The sequence below is a fragment of the Monodon monoceros genome, unplaced genomic scaffold (assembly GCF_005190385.1).
Source record: "Monodon monoceros isolate NGI ecotype Baffin Bay Population unplaced genomic scaffold, NGI_Narwhal_1 Super_Scaffold_8, whole genome shotgun sequence".
Taxonomy (NCBI): domain Eukaryota; kingdom Metazoa; phylum Chordata; class Mammalia; order Artiodactyla; family Monodontidae; genus Monodon; species Monodon monoceros.
In genome coordinates, this window is record NW_021703785.1 from 14,663,671 (window position 1) to 14,685,987 (window position 22,317).

At 45.5% G+C, this 22,317-nt stretch overlaps 1 protein-coding gene across 5 annotated transcripts in view; it reads left to right on the top strand.

The window, feature by feature from the left end:
- ABCC4 (ATP binding cassette subfamily C member 4) overlaps window positions 1–22,317 on the top strand; it is a 223,712-nt gene that overhangs the window by 38,130 nt on the left and 163,265 nt on the right. For all 5 annotated transcript variants that reach the window (XM_029209923.1, XM_029209924.1, XM_029209927.1 and 2 more), the window contains exons 2-4: window positions 5,947–6,057; window positions 6,615–6,735; window positions 18,351–18,575. In XM_029209923.1, coding sequence (XP_029065756.1) covers window positions 5,947–6,057; window positions 6,615–6,735; window positions 18,351–18,575 — 457 coding nt within the window. The remainder of the gene's footprint in view (window positions 1–5,946; window positions 6,058–6,614; window positions 6,736–18,350; window positions 18,576–22,317) is intronic.

The window sequence follows — 22,317 nt, forward strand, 5'->3', positions numbered from 1 at the left end:
TCTACTTTCTGTGTTTGTCATTTTTGACTCTTTGGATACTTCATATAAGTTGAATCATATGGTATTTGTCTCTGTGTGACTGGCTTATTTCACTTAGCATAATATCCTTAAGGTTCATCTATGTTATAGCCTGTGTCAGAATTTCCTTCTTTGAGACTCAGTAATATTCCAGTGTACATGTGTACCACACTTTGATTTTCCATTCATTCATCATTGCTTCCACCTTTTGGGTACTGTGAATAATGCTCCTGTCATTATGGGTATATCATGACTGGCATTTCTTTTGCAATGAAGTAGGCTAGAATAGAAAATAGCAGGGGATGGGACTTCCCTGGTGGTCCAATGGGTAAGACTCCACACTCCCAATGCAGGGGGCCTGGGTTCTATCCCTGGTTGGGGAACTAGATCCCGCATGCATGCTGCAACTAAGAAGTCTGAATGCCGCAACCAAAGATCCCACGAGCTGCAACGAAGATACGGTGTGCTGCAACTAAGACTTGGCGCAGCCTAAATAAATACTAAAAAAAAAAAGAAAAGAAAAAGAAAATATCAGGGGTACATAGTGTGGGCAGACCCAGACTACTGATGAAGCATGAGGCACAGCTTTGCAAGCTGTATGAGATGCCATATATCGTAAATTCACCTAGACGCATTGATGTTTATTTCCCATGCACCGATACACTGCACACTCTGTGAAAGCATCAAGATAACTTCATAAATTCTATCAGTTCTTTAATCTTGAGTTAGACATCCTTGTTTTTGGCCACACCACATGACATGCGGGATCTTATTTCCCTGAGCAGCGATCGAACCCGCACCCCTTGCAGTGGAAGCACAGAGTCTTAACCACTGGACTGCCAGGGAAGTCCCCTAGGCATCCTTTTAATTAAGAAAATGTGAATTACTTGTTCACATGCATTTGATTCAGCTGCTGGAATGGTTCTTTGACCCAAGTAAGGTAGTTTCTTTCCTTTGCTCTGTGGTTTCACAAATCCCAATGAGTAGCATCAAAGGCTTGCTTGGGTAGGCAGTCATAGTCATACTCCTTACTCTCCGGAGGGATATCTGGAACTTGGAAGCAAGAGCTCTGTCATCCCTCATGGGGGAAGAAGTTTAATAGTTTGGGAGAAAGCGTTTGATTGGAACAGACACTAAAGGCCAGATATTCAGAGGTGAGTCAGCGCAGGCACTCACTGGCATAGAGGGATCTTGGTGACGAATTGAGTCCTGTATCTGTTGGTGGCCGTGTGTGCTGTGCTAAGTAGGTAAGGTGTCACCTGCTGGTTGTGAGGTCCCTTACTTGTTAGTTCCAACCAATACTGCTTCAATCCCTTCAGAACCTTAGGAGGTGGTCAGCATGAGTAATATTTTACTTGTGATTCCTTGTTTTATTCTCAGTGTTAACTGAATTGCATGCAAATGTGTCAAAAAATTTTTTTTGGAGGGGAGAGATAAACTGGGAGACTGGGATTGACATATACACACTACTATATACAAAATAGATAAGTAATAAGAACCTACTGTAGAGCACACAGAGCTGTGCTCAGTACTCTGTAATGACCTATATGGGAATAGAATCTGAAAAAGAGTGGATATATGTATACGTATAACTGATTTAGTTTGCTGAACAGTAGAAACTAACACAACACTAAATCAACTCTACTCCAATAAAAATTAATTAAAAAATTATTTTTGAGGAGGTGATGAGGATGGTTACCCATGCACAGTAGTTGTAGATTCTCAGTCTTGGTTGTAGCGTGGGAAAAAGTATTTGGAAGACGTGTGGTGATAAGACAAGGGACACTATGAAGAAGTGAAAGGAGGGGATTAGCTGGTGGGAGGAAAGGGAGATAAGAAGGCCAGGGGTGAACCAGAAAAGGCCTGGAAGCTCGGAGGCAGGAAGGCTGTGCAGTGCCCACAGCCTGGGAGGACCCTGGTGGACCCCAGGGTAGAGGGTATGGAGGGAGCTGGGGGCACGCAGCTTGCATTGCTGCTTCGCTTAGAACAGGAAGTGGATAAAAAGAGCAGGGATGAGAAAATGGATTTTGGGCAAGTTTTAAGAAATGGGGGGAACTTCCCTGGTGGCGCAGTGGTTGAGAATCTGCCTGCCAATGCAGGGGACATGGGTTCGATCCCTGGTCCGGGAAGATCCCACATGCCACGGGGCGGCTAGGCCCGTGCGCCATGGCTGCTGAGCCTGCGCTCTAGAGCCCGCATGCCACAGCTACTGAAGCCCGTGCTCCACAATAAGAGAGGCCAAAGCAATGAGAAGCCCGCGCACCGCAACAAGGAGCGGCCCCCACTCGCCACAACTAGAGAGGGCCCATGGGCAGCGGCGAGGACCCAATGCAGCCAAAAAAATAATTAAAAAAAAAAAGGGGGAAAGTTACAGAGGAAAGGAGAGAAGATTCTAGCTTGAACATTGCCACCCACGTCTAATTGGATTTGGCTGTGGGCCACTCCAGGAAAGCCAGGGTGGTGACCCGTTTCAAGATAGTTCATCAGCACTGTGGGTGTTCTGATGTCACGCTGGATAGGCTCCAGTGGTATCTGTGCCAGGCACCGTGGCCCGCGAGGCCCATGGAGACCCCACATGGTACGTGAGTTGTCATTGCCTGGAGGGAGTTGTGGTCTCTGGTGGGACAGTTAGGAGGGAAGTGCTGCTGTGGATGAAGACTCGTGGGGGGGGGGAGAGTATCATGGTGGCGAGGACGACTCTTGGGTTGGAACTGGGTTGAGGGATGGCTACTTTGGCAGTGGTCTCAGTGCTGTCAGTGATAAATTGGAGTCAGGGTGCCAATTGACTCAGGTCTCCATGTCTAACTGTTCAGGTGGCGACACATACTTTAGGCTCCCGTCAGTGAGCTTGCCATCTGATGGAAGTGAAAACCCTCATGCCTTGATATGGTACCCAGATTTGGGAAGTGAAGGGATTTGTGAGGGTCCTTAAATCAAGAGCTATGGGGAAAGACATTTGCCTAATTGAGCAACTTCATCTGTTTTCTGCTGGGGCCCACATGGGATTCCTCAAGATCGCTGTCATGGTGACCTCTGTTCTTTGTCTGATGGGACTTTGTAGTGTTCAGAGCAACACTGATCCTTTCAGTTGATGGCTCAGCAGCCCAGGGAGGTGTTATTATCTCCAGGTGTTCTCCCCTTTTGCTGGAGGCCAGTACTGAGAGGTCATGTGGCTAATTCAAGGTCATGCAATCAGAAAGCAGCAAAGTATCATTACATTTTAAGAAATTGTGGTAAAATGCATATAAAATAACATTTACCATCTTGACCATTTTTAAGCACATGGTTCGGTAGTCTGAAGTACATTCACATCATTGTGCAGCCAATTTCCAGAACTCTTTTCATCCTGCCTTAGTGTGTCATTAAACACTAACTCTCCACTCTCCTTCCTTCCCGCCCCTGGCAACCACAGCACTACTTTGTTTCTCTCTGAATTTGACTAAGTACTTCATTGAAGTGGAATCATACAGTATCTGTCCTTTGTGACTATACCATTTTACACTTCCAGCAGCAGTGTGCAAGAGTTCCAGTTTCTCTACATCCTTGCCAACACTTATTTCCCTCCCTCCCTCCCTTCCTTCCTTCCTTCCTTCCTTCCTTCCTTCCTGATAATAGCCATCCTAATATATGTGAGGTGGCATCTCATTGTGGTTTTCATTTGCATTTCCCTGACAATGAGTGATGTTGAGCGTCTTTTCCTGTGCAAGTAGACTTTTAAAGAGGGCCTTTTCAGGGTAAATCCCAGTGTTAATTCCCTGAGCGTTTTTGGGAGGGAATAAGTGTAGGATAAATGGCAAAACATTTTTCAAACCTGTTTAGTGGTGATGCTCGCAGATTTATACTTTTACTTTGGAAGGAAATTGAGACCTAGAGATATTAAGGGTCATGGAGATGCTGAACTGGAGTGGAGAAGGAGATGGGGGGGACAGTTGAGGCCCTGGGGCCTCAGTACCACTGAGGGACTGGAATCCAGTCTTCTGCCTCCTGGCCTGGGGATCTTTAGAGGTGTCAAGCTACCAGGGTTAGCAAAATCTGAAGCTTAGTCTCTCTTACTGCTTCTTTAATAATTCATAGACATTCATTTATTCAACAAAGAATTCTTTAGCATCTCCTTTCTACCTGTATTGTGCTAGGAATAACGCAATAAAAGAAGTGTGGGGCTTCCCTGGTGGCGTAGTGGTTGGGAACCCGCCTGCTAATGCAGGGTACATGGGCTTGATCCCTGGTCCAGGAAGATCCCATGTGCCATGGAGCAACTGAGCCCGTGCGCCACAACTGCTGAGCCTGCGCTCTAGAGCTCACGAGCCACAGCTAGAGAAAGCCCGCGCGCAACAACGAAAACCCAACACGGCCAAAACAAAAAAAAAGAAGTGTGGTCTCTGCTTTCATGGGTTATTATTGTCTGGCCTTGGAAATCTCCTTACTCTGGCAAAGTGAGTAGAATGGTGTTAACCTTTGGGCTGTCTCTGCATATTAATCATTATTTAAATAATGCATAATTTGGATAATGTTTTTTTTAGCCCTTTGTATAGTTACTGTTTTTTCCATTAATAATAAATAATTTGTAGAGAGGTAGTTTGAGATTATGTAAATATCATGGTTCACACAAGCTTTCATCCACGAGGTTTAACTTCCATTGATAATTTTCTGACTCCATTGTTCCTTCTATATTTGTTTGCATTCTAGACTGCAACAGCTTTCCCTTCTCTCCTGTTCATGAAGCAATAAAGTCATGGATTCTTTTGTTATTTAATGGGTTATAATTCACTGACATTTATTTAATACCTAAAGTATCCCAGATTTGGCTAGCAAGAGCCCTTCAAGCTGGCTTCTCTGTCTTTTGCACACATCCTTGTGATTACTTTAGAGCTTCCTTATTTTAGGGTGCAAGATGTCCAGGCCCATCTTGTACTTTCTCTGCCGTTGGTCCTGGCCTGTCGATGGTGATGCTGTTGCTGGGAATGCCTGGGGCTCTACTCACCTGGACCTGGTCTAGTTATAGCAGCCCACACAGAAATTTCCTCTTTTGGGGCCCATGTTGTGGCTGGCCCGGTCCTTGTGGTTCTTAAGATTGTGAGACATGTCTCAGCAACAACCAAGAGGGAGTTCTGAAATGGCAAGGTTTATCACTCACATGTCTTGAAGGGTACAAGGCACACCTGAGGTCACACAGCCCCAGAGAGAGAGGGAGAGGGAGGGAGGGAGGGAGGGAGAGAGAGCACGTGCATGTGGTGAGCTTGTACCTGCACTTCTGCCTTGTTGGGGTCAAGGGCTGGGTGCATGTCAGGCAGGCACTTATGAAAAAAGCTAATTGTCAGGTGCTGACACACACTGAACCAACCTTGGAATCAGCCATTGCTTCAAGGAGCGCTGGTTCCTCTTAGGAAGGATATTAAAAAGCCGAGATCTGGGTGAAGGGGACCAAAAGGCACAAACTTCAGTTATAAAAGAAATAAGTCATGGAGATGTAATGTCCAGCATAGTGACTGTGGTTAATTATACTGTGTTATTTGAAAGCTGCTGAGAGTTGACCCTTAAAAGTTTTCATTAGAAGAATAAAAAAAATTATTACTGTGTATGTTAAAAAAACAAAACACCAAGATCTGGAGACTTGAATGCTCCTTGCTACCAGTGTGTCACTTCTTCCAGGGCCTCTCAGCGTATAGAGTTGAGAGAGAGAGAGAGAGAGAGAGAGAGAGAGAGAGAGTGTGTGTGTGTGTGTGTGTGTGTGTGTGTGTGTGTGTGTGTAAAAACACGCATCTAATTTTCTTCCCCCATATCTCTATATATTTAAAATGTAGATCTATTTCTGTAGGCCTCTTTTTTTAATTTTTAATTTTTTTTTAAAAACAAAGGCCGTCGATGTGGGATTCTAATTAGACAGATGTGTAGTTTGGATATATGTCACTCTCCTTTAATTTTTAACAGGTGGCTAAACCCCTTGTTTAAAATCGGTCACAAACGCAGATTAGAAGAAGATGACATGTACTCAGTGCTTCCGGAAGATCGCTCCAAGCACCTCGGGGAAGAGCTGCAGGGGTAAGTAGCAGGCAGTGAGGGGAAGGGGAAGGAAGGGTGAGAGCTTCTACATGTGGCTAGTGGTTTGGAGTGGGTTTTACCTTCCTCTGGGTTCTTCTGCAGCCTCCTCGCCCATGACATTGCACGCTCACCCGCCTGGGGCTGACCCTGGGCTTAGCCCACTTTGGAGGCCGGGGGGACCCATGTTTCCTGTGTTTCCTGTGCGTTTGTGGAAGGGGAGGGAGCCAGTTGCCAAGGCCCTGGATGCTGAGCTCTGTCCCCGGAGGTGGTGTCCCTGGAGGAGGCTGTCTGCCCTCTTGAGCTACTCATGGTGCTGTGCATACAGCAAAGCTTGGAAGTAACTTGTTTCCGAGACTGTGACTGTTCCCCTCAGAGCCTGTTTTTCTGGTCCTTCAGGGTCTGCACCCTCCTCTTTCCGGAGCCCTGCAAGCAGTTAACCAGCATTGATGGGACAGCCACAGAGTGCCCCGTAGTGAAGGCCTGTCTTCCACTCTGCCACCTCCCCTGTTTTACCCGTGGCAGGGCTGTTCTTTACTGTGCTTGGTTTCTCATTGCAGGTACTGGGATCGAGAAGTGTTGAGAGCCGAGAAGGATGCACGGGAGCCCTCTTTAACGAAAGCAATCATAAAGTGTTACTGGAAATCCTATTTAGTTTTGGGAATTTTTACGTTAATTGAGGTAAAAGCTGTTACATACAGCGCATTGCTTTTCGGTGTATGTGGCTCAGTAATGAGATGGATGCGACGGGTGGGGAGAGGCCAGTCGTTTAAGGTCCGAGGATAAACCTTGTCTAGGAAACATGTAGCCCAGCGGTTGTATTTAGCTTTAGAATGGACAGGTCCTTAAAAGGAGTGGACCTCCAGGGGGTTACTATTTTTCTTTTAACTGATTAAAAACATAGTGTCGTGGAGGGATGGTGCTGAAAAGGAAAGACATTATGTTACGATGTTCTCGGTGCTCAGTATAACTGCTGAAAGTGATCCTTGACCAAAAGAAAATTCAGCAAAACCTCAAAGAAGATGTGCCCTGGGGTTTGGAGAAAGTAAACTTGGACCTGAGCCCACAGCAACATAAGACATTTTACAGACGTTCAACAAATAACTGTTAACTTGACCAGGTCACATCTGATAAATGCTTTCCTAAGAAGGTATCTTCACCTTCCCCCTTCCAGCGGAACAGAACCCGTGGCCCTGCATCTGGGTTGGAGCTGCCCAGAGCTCGGAAGAGCACACCCTTCGCTGGGGTGGCCCTTCCCAGCGGGCCGGACACTGAGAGCCAAAGCCCCCCACGGGGAGGAGCTCCAGCTTCACCACGAGTTCTGTGCACCACACGTTCTGGTTTTGGTCCCTGGCTGTGGGAGTGGATTGCTGGTTGAAAGCAGAGCCTTGGTAGTTTGCAGAGGGTGTAGGAGGGGGATGTGCAGGGGAGAACCTAAGGCAGAAAGCTGTGAGGTCAGTGACCACCATGACCCAGAAGGTTCTGGGTTAAGATCCCCTAGTGAGACAGTTCTCCCTGGGGGCACAGTGCCAGTCGGCCTGCCTATTCCGGCTGCAGCCTGCTGGAGGTCTGCTGCAAATCTACTTGGGTGGCTCGTGCTCTCTGTGGTACCTTAGTGCTGCCGTAGGGACAGGGCCAGCCTGTGAGTGTGTGAGAGCAGGAGGGATAGAAGATGCAGTTGCTATGAAAGAGTTGTTTTAGGTGGAGAAGGTGAGTTGTCATAAATATGTTTTTATTGGGGGTGAGATGGGTCTGCTAGGTGGTTTGTAGGTGGCAGGTGTGGCTCTTTTTTTAAATTTTTATTGGAGTATAGTTTCTTTACAATGCTGTGTTATTTCTTCTGTACAGCAAAGTGAATCAGTTAATGTATACATATATCCCCTCTTTTTTAGATTTCCTTCCCGTTTAGGTCACCACAGAGCATTGAGTAGAGTTCCCTGTGCTGTACAGTAGGTTCTCATTAGTTATCTCTTTTTTGCATAGTAGGGTGTATATGTCAGTCCCAATTTATCCTGCCTCCCCCCCGCCCCCAATTCCCTCCTTGGTGTCCGTAAGTTTGTTCTGTACCTTGTGTCTCAATTTCTGCTTTGCAAGTAAGTTCATCCGTACCATTTTTCTAGATTCCACATGTACGCAATATTATATGATATTTGTTTTTCTCTTTCTGACTTACTTCACTCTGTATGACAGTCTCTTGGTCTCTCCACGTCTCTGCAAATGGCACAATTTCGTTCCTTTCTATGGCTGAGTACTATTCCATTGTATATATGTGCCACACCTTCTTTATCCATTCGTCTGTCGACGGACACTTAAGTTGCTTCTATGTCCTGGCTATTGTGAATAGGCTGCAATGAACATTGGGGTGCATGTATCTTTTGTAATTATGGTTTTCTGCGGGTATATGCCCAGGAGTGGGATTGCTGGGTCACATGGTAGCTCTATTTTTAGTTTTTTGAGGAACCTCCATACTGTTCTCCATAGCGACTGTACCAGATTTTATTCCCACCAACAGTGCAAGAGGGTTCCCTTTCTCCACACCCTCTCCAGCATTTATTGTTTATAGGTTTTTTGATGATGGCTTTTCTGACTGGTGTGAGGTGATAAATCTCACTGTAGTTTTAACTTGTATTTCTGTAATAATTAGTGATGTTGAGCATTTTAAAATGTGTTTGTGGGCCATCTGTATGTCTTTTTTGGAGGAATGTTTATTTAGGTCTTCCACCCATTTTTTTATTGTGTGGCTCTTGTTTAAAAGGCTTTGTTGTCCTGAAGGGCACTGCGGGCAGTGGGCAGCTGGGTAGGTGAAGTCTGCCCCACACAACTGGAGAAACCAGAGAATTCTGTCACCTCACAGGTGACTGGATGGTCCTGGGAGATTGAGTTCTTGTTGATGACAAAGCTGGCTTGGCCATTGTGCCAGAGGGTGGGGACATCTATATGGGGCCGTGTTCCATCTTTGAGAGAGCACTGACCACCTAGATACTGCCGTGGCCTTGTGAAGGGCAGGGTGGAGATGCAAACCCATGCGATTTCCTCAGGGGTTGGAGAGGGTGCAGGAGCCCCTCAGTCTGTCCCAGCCCTTCTTTGACCTGTGTACAGCTGTCCCAATGATGGTGTTTCTGCATAGTCACAGTAAGTCTCTGTTTGAAATACAGTCAGCAAGCTGGTGTGGACTGTGTGTGTAGGATTTCCTGACCTCACAGAGCAAGCGCTCATGAATTCTGCTTGTCCGGAAACCTTGGGGCTTCGGGGTGTGCCTGGAGCTCATGCCAGGTGCCTGGTTCGGGGTGAGCAGAGATGAGTGGCCTCAGGGTTTAGTGTTGGATCATGTCCTGAAGCAGGTCTTTCTGTGCTGTCCGTGGTTCTCTAGTTTCTCTTTGGTACGAGATGCTGAAGAAGGTGAAGGCAGGTGGGTCTCAAAGCGTGGCCCATGTGGCTGGGTTTGAAGCGAGCTGCAGGTTTTTCATGCTGTCCTGCACTGTTGGTCCCTTGGGTGGGGTCACTAAACTTTAGATGGATCCCATCCTAACATGAGCTCCAGGTCTTTGCTGTGGCAGCTTATGGGAGAAGCAGACACAGAGGGAGAGGCCACAGGAACTGGGGTTCTTCCTGAGAGGGAATCGGCTGCACTGGGGTGCTGGGAGCTTTGATTCCAAAGTTGTCCAGCCCCGGTAATACTCCTGCTAGGGGTCCAGGAAAACCAGGCCTGGGGGCTGCGTAAGGTGCAACTGGTAGAGCACTGGCCCCTCTTTCAGGAGGTTGGTTGTTGGGCAGTCATGGCAGAAAAGGGGGGAGTAGAGGACCTGGCAAACGTGCGGGCTCATCTCAGTAGTAGTACTAGAAGTACTAGTAGCGGTAACAGGGGCTCCTACTCAGTAGCACTGGTGGTGGCGACTGCAGTACTATTAGTGTGGTAATAAAAATATTAAGTTCTTGAAAAATACTATGTATCAGAACTGCTGTAAGCACTTTATATGTGATATTAGTATTATTTCTTTGGCTGAGTCAACAAAGTCATAGGTATTATATTACCCCCATTTTAGAGAAGAAGATACAGAGTGCTAAGTAGTTACACAGTGTGCCTGTGTTCACACGAAACATAAAGGACGGACTGAGGTTCCATCTCGGACGCTCTGACTTAAGAGAATGTCTGTCTCAATGACTGAGCTTGTCCAGGGTCAGGAGGGCTTGTCTTGAGAGCTTTGTTTTCATGGTCTCAGACACATGCATCCTGAACTTGGTTTAAGGATAATAAATAGGATGCTAAGGACTTCCTGGAGCAGGAAGCCAGATGGGAACATAAATGAAGGCGGAGTCAAGGTGACCACATCTCCTGGGTGAAGAAGTTACTAGGGCTTTGACACTAGCAGCAGTGTCATGCTGTATTTAGATGGACCAGGAGAGGCCCTTTAGGAAACCACCTTTCACTCGTTACCGGGCTGTAAGTGGATGAGGTTGTGACTGTTCCGGTGACCCAAGTTCTAAACAACCATCCATACTTTTACGAAACCATTCCAGATGGGCTCCCTGAGATGGACCAGGGGGAAGGTAGTAGGTCTTGGATGGTGGCTACGGTGGGATTGATAATCTGGGCACAGGTGGAGTGTTCCGTGTTGTTTTTTAGTAAGATGCCCAGTTGCTTGCTGAGAGCTCGCTGAGAACTTGCATCCCTGTGAATATGCGGTTGCATTTGCTCAGCGAGAATGAGAATCCCAGGTCTGTTACTGGGGTGTGGAGCAGTTCTCCTGTTCTGTTGTCTGAATACACTTTCCCACACACAGGTGTGCCCCGGGCCTGAGGTCTTAGAGTGATAGCTGGGTAGGACCAGCTGGACTGGTTAGGATAATAAGTGGCAGAACTCATGGTGGTTTACAGTGTAAAACTAGACAGTGGTCTCTCTTCCCTAGGTGATTGTTGTGACGGGCATACGGTGCTCATTCTAAATTTGTGTCCTTAGGATAATAACTTGCAGAACTCTTAGTTCTGATGCAGTGGAGTTCAGGGAGTTGAGGGCCATTAAAGATCAAGGAGAAGTAAACATCGAATTTTATTGGCAGTCAAACGAAGCCTGAAATCCAACACAAATATTCCTGTTTTCCTAGACCTGCCTTTTGATATACTGCTGTTTTGGAGAAGTTAAAAATCATTCCTTATGACAGAGCTAATAAGGATCTGTTCCATTTAAAAACTCATTTTCTGGTGCTGTTTTGGGTTTTCAGTGATTAAAACTACTGAGTTAGATGCAATAAATGTTAGTTAAATAATTGATTTTATGAAGCAACTTCCCATTTTGTGATCATCTATGCTGCTTGCTGGTCTTTGTATTTTATTTTTAAAAATATTTATTTATTTATTTGGTTGTGGCAGGTGAGCTCCTTAGTTGTGGCATGCGAACTCTTCCCCCCCACCCCCAACAAATTTATTTATTTATTTTTGGCTGCGTTGGGTCTTCATTGCTGCATGCGGGCTTTCTCTAGTTGCGGAGAGCGGGGGCTACTCTTTTGTTGCGGTGCGGGGGCCTCTCCTTGTCATGGCTTTTCTTGCGGAGCACAGCCTCTAGGTGCTCGGGCTTCAGTAGTTGTGGCACATGGACTCAGTAGTTGTGGCTCGCGGGCTGTAGAGCGCAGGCTCAGTAGTTGTGGCGCACGGGCTGAGTTGCTCCGTGGCCTGTGGGGATCTTCCCAGACCAGGGCTCGAACCCGAGTCCCCTGCACTGGCAGGTGGATTCTTAACCACTGGCATGCGAACTCTTTTTGGGGGCATGCATGTGGGATCTAGTTCCCTGACCAGAGATCGAACCTGGGCCCCCTGCATGGGGAACGCAGAGTCTTAACCACTGCGCCACCGGGGAAGTCCCTGGTCTTCGTATTTTAGGTAGTGGAAGATGTATACTCAGTACTCCATCCTGGATTCTCTAAAACGCAGATGTTTCTTCCTTTGTGACCTCCAGCCCTCTTTTAATTCCTCTGGTGCACAGAGTGCCTCGTGGATCATCCATGATTCCCATGGAGTGTGCTGTGACCACCCACAGTGCAGGCGGGGCCTCCCCCGGCACTACCGGCGGCAGCACCAGCGGGAAGAGTCAGGTGATTCCAGCCCAGGGCGAGGCTTTCGGGATTAGGATTTTGAAGTATGAAAACCTCTGTCCTCTGATAATTGAGGAGTGATCATAATGCTTGGAGAAACAAGTACCAGACTGACATTGAACATGGAGCTCTTGCAGGCCACCCCTAACTAGAACAGAACAACCAGCAAGTTCGCAGCACGCCTGGCTCCTGTGTGCACCTTCCTGGGGACCGGAGGTGGGGAGGACGGGTCTCTGCCTGCCCAGGGCCCTCAGGTTGGAGAGGAGGAGCCTGAAGTCTTTGCCTGGGCCAGAGACACAGAGGCTGCCTCCCCAGGTCATCGGGGGCCTTCTCCCTGAGAGATGAGGTCTCTGCCTGCTTGCTGGTGTGTAAGTGGGGTGACCTCAAAGAGCAAGTGTGGGTTCGCCCAGTCCCTTCCCCTGAGAGGGGTTATGTATTGTTCCCGGGACCCTTAGCAATGGCCCCCACCTTACCCTTAGAAAGGCCTCATTTGGCCTTTTTCTGAGGCCACTTTTGCTGATTGTCTCTGGTCCAGGTGGAGCCTGTAGGGAGGCACATGTTTGTTTCAACCTACCTTGGAACTCATCTGATGGATTGGAAGGAAGCAGAACCCTCCGCTTCCCTGAGAGCTGTACTGGGCCTTTGCATCTGTTTCCCAACACTTCCTTCCACATGTCTCTCACTTCCACTCAACCCAGAAGACTGAGGATGGCTCCTGGTGGTAAAGATACTGTGGGCCATGAGCAGCCACTGAGGGCCACACAGCAAGGGAGAGGTAGAGGGAGCATTGAGCAAAGGATATGGGGGAACCTGCAGAGCAGACCTGCTGTGTGCACCCTGCTGGTTCTTGAGTGTATACATTAGCCATTAGATATCAGTAATACCCATAGTGATGACCTTGAGTCATAAATGAGGGTGATGCTTTTCAATCAATTTTCTTTCCTTTTTTTTAAAACATATGTAAGTTTTTATTATAACAAAAGTTTTAAAAAAATTGGAGCACGATTGACTTACAATATTATATTCGTTTCAGGTATACAACGTAGTGATTAAATATTTCTATACATTACAGAATGATCACCCCCATAAGTCTAGTTACCCTCTGTCACCATAGAAAGTTTTTCAATATTATTGACTATATTTCCTGTGCTCTACGTTACATTCTCTTGCCTTATTTATATTTTAACTGTAAGACTGTAGCTTTTAATCTCCTTCACCTATTTCACTCATCCCCCCACCCTTCTCAACCCGTCGTTTTTTAAGAAGTCAGGCAAGTATGTGACTCATTTTTACAAGACTGCATTTATAATGGTTCAAATTTTAAAAATCTGCTTAGAACCGAAACTTTTTATTACTTTCCAGAAAAGTTGGATTTTATGAATGACTTCTCAAGAGTGCTTGTTCTGCTATGATCGCCTGTAAGAAGCAATGAGTTTTCCAACCCTTTGTGAAACCAGCCTCTGCCATTCAGAATAGAACAGGTCTCTTCCCAGAACTTCTGGATAATAAAGTGATCATAGCTTGCACTTGTTTTTAGGCTGGTTTCAGAGCACTTTGAGCTGTTTGTTGATTGCATTTAGCTGTCCCAGGATTCCTCTGAGGTAGACAAGGCAAGTATTTCCACAGACAAGGCCCTGGAGGTGCAGGAGGGCACATGATGGGCTTAGGGGGTCATGTGACTTGCAGGTGGCAGACCTGGGTTCTGAAGCACAGCGTTCTGACTCCTAGGCCAGTGTTCTTTGCATTCTGTCCTGAGGCTTCCTCTCCTGCCACAGCTTCCAGTGAAGGCTCGCAGAGCCAAGACTTTATGAGAACAACTTTTTTTTCTGAAAACAGCTCTGTGCTCCTCTTTCAGCTGCTTCCTGCAGTGTGTTTTTTTGTCCCGTCCCCGTCCCGTCCCCCCCCCCCCCCCGCTGAAGATTTTAAAGAACATTTCAAAAATAGAAAAACAGAATAATGTTGAAAGGTAGCAGAATGCACCACCCTAGAATATGAATTTCTGGAGTGAAGATTATTTTGAGCTGACTGTTTTTTGAGAAATAGACACAGGGACATTTACATTGATAACTCCATTTGTAAGGGCTTCTCCTTCTCTGTACCTGGAAGAGAAGGTTGGCTCTAAATCACAAAAGAATCTTGTCAATGAAGATTGGGTTTGCATAAGGAATCCAACTCTACCTTTCTTAACTTGTTTACTCTGCTTTTCCTAGTAACCCCTCATAAGGCTCCCCCCTCCCCCCGTTTAGCTGGAACCTCAGGACTTGTGTTCATATAGGTTTTCCTTGGAAGTACGATATGTCTCATGGAATTCTGATTAAAACCCTTGGTGGTACTTGTAAGTCATTCAGAGCAGGTCTGTAGCCCCTCCAGACTCAGATGCCATGGTGATGCGGGAGAGGAAGACAGCAGATGTTTACGTGAGGTTAGTGTCTGCATCCAGAATCTTCCAGGGAGAGGGAATTTAAGGCTCCATCCCTCATCTCTTGAACCTAAACCAGTTCCTGGAGGCTGGGCCTGAGGCCTGTGAGGGCTCTTAACTCCTCGAGGTGATGCAGTCACAACGAAGGCCACTGTGGAAAAGAGGAGTGAAGACAGATACAGAATCCTGGTGGTGATTATTTCTCCAGATCCACTGCTTTTCCTCCTTAGCCTCTGTATCTTTCTCAACTCTAACTTGGTCACTTCTTCCCCAGTTTCTAAAAATTAACTGCCTATTCATTTTCCCCCAAGCTCACTCATTTGTTTCTTTGTGTGTTAGATGGTTTCTATTTCCTGTAATTTTTTTTTTTCCCCTCATGACTCAGAGATGACGGAGTTGGGCAAGAAATATTTAAAGTACATGGGGGAGGGACTTCCCTGCTGGTCCAGTGGCTAAGACTCCGTGCCCCCAGTGCGGGGGGGGCCCCGGGTTCGATCCCTGGTCAGGGAACTAGATCCCTCATGCCACAACTAAGACCTGGTGCAGCCGAATTAAATAAATAAATAAATATGTAAGTAAATAAGGAAAGAAAGAAAGAAAGGAAGGAAGAAAGAGAAAGAAAGAACATGGGGAAACATGGAGGAGAAACTAGAAAGAAAGAACATGGGGAAACATGGAGGAGAAACTGTACCTACTGGGGAAGTTCTACCATCAAACTGTGTAAGAAATACCCCTAAGAAGTAAGAGGTGGGGTTAAATGTGAGGTGCTTTCAGGAGGCTGAATACGAAGGACTCCACCCAGAAATATTTGCCTGAGAGAGTCTTGTGAAACGTCGAACAATGGGACTTTGTCGTATTATATTGGGTTGTTTTAAAATTCCTTTATGGTTTTGCAGTTGTGAAGAATTCTTGTGAAGGAATAAGAACTGTATTCTCAGTTGGTTTGTGGAAAGAATATTCACTGGGTCATAAGTTGGTGCCAAAGATGAAGGGTTTATTGGAGCAATTTTTGACCTTGTTCCTGCTTATCCAGAAAGTTTTCATTTGGTTAGTTTCAGGTTTGATGATGAATATTGTTTCAGTTGTTTTATTTCTCACTAGTTGAGGGTTAGGCTCAGGAACAGACAGCAGTTTGGAAGCTTTGGGCCATGGACTGGCATTACTCTTTTTTTTTTTTTTTTTAAAGATTTATTTATTTAATTCATTTAATATTTTTGCTGCATCGGGTCTTAGTTGCGGCACGTGGGATCTTCGTTGTGGTGTGTGGGCTTCTCTCTAGTTGTGGCGTACGGGTTTTCTCTAGTTGTGGAGCACAGGCTCCAGGGTGCGTGGGCTTTGTAGTTGTGGCGTGCGGGTTCCAGAGCACACGGCCTCTAGTTGAGGTGCACGAGCTCAGTAGTTGTGGCACGTGGGCTTAGTTGCCCCGCGGCATGTGGGATCTTAGTTCCCTAACCAGGGATTGAACCTGTGCCCCCTGCATTGTAAGGCGGATTCTTTACCACTGGACCACCAGGAAAGTCCCTGGCATTACTCCTTAATGAGACTGTTTGCTCAATTGAGTTATTAAAGACGGTCTCGGTGAAAAAATCATGACGCTTAGGCAGTAGTGATCTGCCTTTATTTTGTACTCTTTTTTGCTGAATTTGTTGCATCTGTCAGTATTCTCTTTGGTGGGTTTCTGACATTAGGCTCAAACGGAGAGCTGAGTAACAGGGAACGGTGATTCCCAAAGATAATTATAAGTTTTAGGTAAGTTTGGGACGGCAAGTGTTACCACTGGGCTACTGGTGGAGAGTCCCAGGTTTGTAGGTTGCAGCACCGGGCTGCCCTTGGCCATACCCGGGCTGGGACTGCCCGTGTGTACAGTTTGACATTCTTGCTTCTCTGTGTAAGCCTCCAGATTTCCATCTCAGTAAATTCTAAACAGTGTGTTTTACCATCTACTGTATGAGGGACTCTTCCATGAACTCTTAATGCCTCTAGGGGTGAATGAAGGGGCATGCTGAAAATGTAACAGTGAGCCTTTGTGTCCTTGAGAGCTGATTATCTTGTTCTGATCTGATGATTTTACTCATCATGATTGTTCAACTAAACAGTGTTGCCTTACTTGTCTGTAGTAGATGAAACCTTCCGTGACCTCATGGAAGGCGAGGCAGCTGGTGCAGCCTGTGAACATGTGTGTAGAGCAAGATAGGAGGGTTGGGGTTTGATGTCACACCGATTTGAGGGACGGGGACAGCTTTCTGTAAATATCCTGATTGGGTACTAGTTGGTTGAGCACAAAATGCATGTTAGTTTTTTTTTTTTTTTTGCGGTACGCGGGCCTCTCACTGCTGTGGCCTCTCCCGTTGCAGAGCACAGGCTCCGGACGCGCAGGCTCAGCGGCCATGGCTCACGGGCCCAGCCGCTCCGCGGCATGTGGGATCCTCCCGGACCGGGGCACGAACCCGCATCCCCTGCATCGGCAGGCAGACTCTCAACCACTGCGCCACCAGGGAAGCCCTGCATGTTAGTTTTGTTTCGCGTTTGGAGTTTTGGAGTCTCCATCCCTTCCTCTTGTGTGTGGGTTCTTCAGCTTCAGACGGACAGAAGAGAGCTATCAAATTCAACCTGTCATTTGTTTACCATGTCTGTGTCAGTAAGGAGGGATTGCCTAAAAGGAAAAGCCGAGTTCCAGAAAGATTTCCAGACTTTTGGCACTTTGTCTTTTGAGAAGTCTGTGGAGGAAAGGATGTGGAGGGCGGAGGTGTTTACTTTTGGTGACTTGGATTTGTGTTGAGTGTTTGGTTTTCCTTGATGGGGGAGAAGGGTAACTTTGGAGGGGTGAGTAGAGGGAGGAAGTAGGTTACCGGGTGGAGCAGCCATTTGGCAGGGTGGGCAAGTGTTGCTGTTGTGCCTTTAGTTTTGGGAAAGAAAATTGCTTTCACTAAGTCTTTCTCAGGAGGTAAGCATCAATGCCTCTGAACTTATTGGTTTTAGGATTTTAATTTTGGCCTTGGGGAATAGATGATTGGTAACATTTCTTCCAAACCAGCAGCTGCAGTGTATGGCGGATGGAGAACCATGGATGACATCACTTTTTAGCTTGGCTTCTGTCCTGTTTAATTTTTGACTCCAAGGAACATCCCAGCTTCTAGTGGGTAGAGACATATTCACACAGCGCCCCCTGGGGCTGAGAGCCTGCGAACCTCCCAAGCTTTTGTTTCTTTGTGATGCTCCCTCAGAAGCTGGGCTCCATTTTCTTGATCTTTGGACATGTGGAGTTTGGGTTGGGAAAGAGTGGATGTGTTTATGCCAGTGTCTCATTTCATAAAGGCTCTTAAAACAGAAGGTGATGGCAAGAGCATGTCTCCTGTACATGAACCATCTTGACTTTCTGTTGGGCTGGGACGTTGAGAGTACAGGGGGCAGGGGCAGGCTGCCAGCAGGGCTTGTTCATATGGAAGCAAATTTCTTACCCTTCCTCAGCTTATCTTCAGCTAAGACGTACTTGGTATTTTGCCAAATGTTTTCTAAAGCACCGGTTGTAATATTTACTGAGCATCCACAGTGTACGAAGCACAATGTACTAAGGCTTTTTTGTCTTTGTAAAATTTTTGCTTAAGGTTAAATCTGTTGTCTGCTTGTGTTATAGAAGGTAGTGGATATGTGGATTTTCCTTTTAGATTAACCATGAATGTTGCATTTTGTCAAAATGCCTTTTTAACAAGTAATAATAAAAGCAAAGTTTGTGTTAAGAAAAACTGGTTTGGCTTGTATTTCTAATTAAGGCTTTTTTTCTTTACTTTTAGGAGAGCACCAGAGTAGTTCAGCCCATAATTTTGGGGAAAATTATTGGTTATTTTGAAAACTACAATCCCACTGATTCTGCTGCTTTGTACAAAGCCTACGGCTATGCCGGAGTGCTGAGTGCCTGCACGCTCGTTTTGGCCATTCTGCACCACTTATACTTCTATCATGTTCAGTGTGCGGGGATGAGGTTAAGAGTAGCCATGTGCCATATGATTTACCGCAAGGTAAGTGTCATTCGGAACCAAAGTGTGTACCTTTCCTGAACTATCAGAAGCCTTTTGGGGAAGTTCTCTGTAAAGTAAAAACTTTATAACTAGTAAAAATTGTGAATCACTACATTGTACGCGTGTGACTTATATAATATTGCACATCAAGTATACTTCAGTAAAAAAGTAAGAAAAACACATTGTACCCGGGAACAATTTTTTCTTAATGACCGTACTCATTTACACCGTACTCCAGAGCCTTGCTATTTGCATCAAGCCAATTTTGTTGTTTAAGCAAACCTTACAAGAATATAATGAAAAGATTTCTCTCAGGTCAGGGCTGCTTTTGATAACTTTCACTCACAGTCCACTGCATCGTATGCAGTAAATCTGTAATGAAGTCTATAAGCACCCGTGTTATCAAGTTGATTTTTACTGTTTTCATGCCTAAATCTCATAGTGGTATTTATGGAGACTGTTGTTGTTCATGAAAACCTTTATTTACACAAAATTGTATGTAATAGTAAGCTTCAGTGATTGGATCTATAAAATTAAATCTAGGAGAAAAGAGTGTATTTGAGAAAGGGAATGTTTATATTTTTAAGTGACCCATCTAATCATATTCATTGTAATTATGTTAACTAACGAGAAATGTCAGTGGAGCCCATGCTACACACAGACTCACTCACTGTGTTGCAGAGTTGTGATTGTTCATAACAGCATTAAAGAAAATAGGTGTTTGGGATAAAACTTGAAATTTTTCATTGTTTTTAGTAATTTTGGGGAGAATTTGTTACCGTTCATTCAAAGTCTTTTTCTTAATACATTTCCCTTTTTTCTTTAGTATGTATTATAGCAGTTTTAATAAGACCTGGTTTGATGTTTTCAGCGCTTTTGTATTGAGAAATGCCCATAGAATTATTCCATAGATTACCCTGGTCTTAACTAGTATAAAAGGAGTAAGGATTTCAGGTGTCTTTACAAAGGAATTGCCACAGATACACCAGTGTCAGGAGCTGAAGGGCTCTTTATAAACTTGATCCTGGATATCTCTTGTACCTATTTACTTTTTAAAGAATTTTCATTTGACTGTACTGTATACTTGAAATTTACTGAGATAGCAGATACACACACAAAGGACAACTACATAATGGACATGTTAAGTGGTTTTACTACAGTAATTATTTCCCACTGTATATTTATATCAAAGCAACATGTTATACACCTTAAATGTATACACTTTTTATTAAAAAACAATTAAAATCGTCCTTGAAAGCTAAAACCAAACAATTTAAATTGACATTTTCCACTTCATTTACCTAGTTGCTACTTATTTAGACCTTCTCTTTCTTGGCAGAACTTTTCCTGGCAAAATGGAAGATGTGTCATCATCTTTTCTTTATTTTTTTATTTTTATTTTTTTTTGCGGTACGTGGGCCTCTCACTGTTGTGGCCTCTCCCGTTGCGGAGCACAGGCTCCGGACGCGCAGGCTCACTGGCCATGGCTCACGGGCCCAGCCGCTCCGCGGCATGTGGGATCCTCCCGGACCAGGGCACGAACCCGCGTCCCCTGCATCGGCAGGCGGACTCTCAACCACTGCGCCACCAGGGAAGCCCTCATCATCTTTTCTTGAGCAGAGTCTTGTGAATCTCGGGGGTCTGTGAACCCAGGGACCTGGCATCTCACTGTCTGTGTTTGGCTACAGCATCTGAGCCGGTTTCCTCCTGGGTGACGTGGAAATGGTAGTGGTGCCCGTACACTCTAGTCAGGGGTCTTCCTTGTCGTTCATCATCATCTTTGTTATTCTGTTGCGCCTTCTACTACTTAGGAGATGGGTACTCAGCTTCCCACAGATTAGCTAGGTGCTTGTCTCTCCAGATCATGCTTAGCTCCCATAAATAAATAGGAAATTTCACCAGAAGTGCACTGTGAAAATCTTTCGTTAGGTCTGATGGTTCAGTCAAACAGATCGCTCTTTGCTGCACAGGTGAGCCATTGTCTACCAGTTTTTCTTCCTCTTCCCACTAACACTTGGCGTTGCCGTTGGGAAATCTGATATAATCTGGCACATTTGCTTAGATGAATGTAAACATGTCCCAAAGCCATTAATTTGCTGGCTTGATTAGGGTAAGAGAATTGTTCTTTAGGAAGTCAGCTATTGTTGGGATTATACCGTAGATGTGACCTGAAATTCCAGAAACGTGGGAAAGACCAGTTTCCTCAGGCACAGCCTTACATCTAGGAACCTTTTTAGGAGTAGAAATATGACACTGCTTAGCAGGTTACAGGTGGGCTAGTTCCTTAGGGGAAAAGCTGGTACTGCACAGCAGCTCTGAAAAGCCCCTGTGATCTTTGGGGTTTATGCCCCCCCCCCCCCCCCCACTAATCCCTGGTCCTGGGGAGAAATCAGGTTGGGTGTTAGAAATGGAATGGCTGCTAAGTCACAGTTGTAACTTTGAATGATCTTGTGGGATGTAACATATGTAAGAATGACTTGTCGTTTATCTACCTTTCAACTGCTTTGGTAAAATTACTTTTGATCACTGCTTTTTAAAAAAAATGTAGTAAAATATACACAACATCAAATTGTCCATTTTAACTCTTTTTAAGTGCGCTGTTCAGTGACATCAGGCACGTTCACATTGTTGGACAGCCATCATCGCTGTTCGCCTCCAGAACTTTTTCATCTTCCCAAACTGAACCTCTCTCCCCACCCCCTCTCCCCTCAGCTGTCACCCTTCTATTTCTCTCTATGAATTTGACCGCTCTAGGTGCCTCACAGAAGTGGAATCATAAATGTTTGTCACTTTGTGCCTGGCTTACGTCATGTAGCACAGTGTCTTCAAGGTTCATCCATGTTGTCGCAGGTGCCAGCATTTAATTCCTTTTTAAGGCTGAATAATACTCCATTATAGGTTTTGTGTATCCATTCATCTGTCAGTGGACATTTGGGTTGTTTCTACCTTTTGGCTATTGTGAATAATGCTGCTGTGAGCATGGGTGTTCAAATATGTGTTCAAGCCTGTGCTTTCAGTTCTTTTGAGTACATCCCCAGGAAGTTGAATTGCTGTATTATATGCTGATTTTATGTTTAGCATTCTGAGGAACTTCCATACTCTTCCACTGTGGCTGCATCATTTTACATTCACACTTGATCATTGCTTTTTCTGTTTAACTTGAGGACTAAATGAGAAGTTTTTATGAGCTGTGACGCTTTGTTTGGATCAGTGGCTCCAGTTGTTGGTTTGTAGAAACAGCTCATGATGGTCTCTTCAGGTTCCTCAAATCCCTAGAGCATTTTTTCGAACTTCTTACCAAATAAAGGGATTGTGGAACGCGGGCTCTGTTTTGTGTAAAGTCAGCAGACTGGCATTACAAACACAGGTTCCTCAAAGCAATAGTGTTTTAAACATTATATTCACTCATTTTGGGAAATCGCCCCCAGTCCCTGGTGACATTCCCAGCGAGACCAGTGTCTTAATTCCTGTCTTTCTTTGTTCTTGGTTGGGACAGAGAAGAAGGAGAACTCATCCGGCTTCAAATCTCAAAGGGTAACTTCCCCAGCTCAGAGCATGGGAGGTGGGCCCGGGCTGGGGGAAGATGGTAACTTCAAGCCAGCTGAGCCTGGATTGAAGACAGCTGTTGATCTCCAACCCCAGTCAGTAGTGAGAATGTATCTCCCAGTTTCCAGTCCTGCCCTTGTCTTCGTGCCTGAATGTTACAGGTGTTCTGACCTGGGGCAGACAGCATGACAATCTC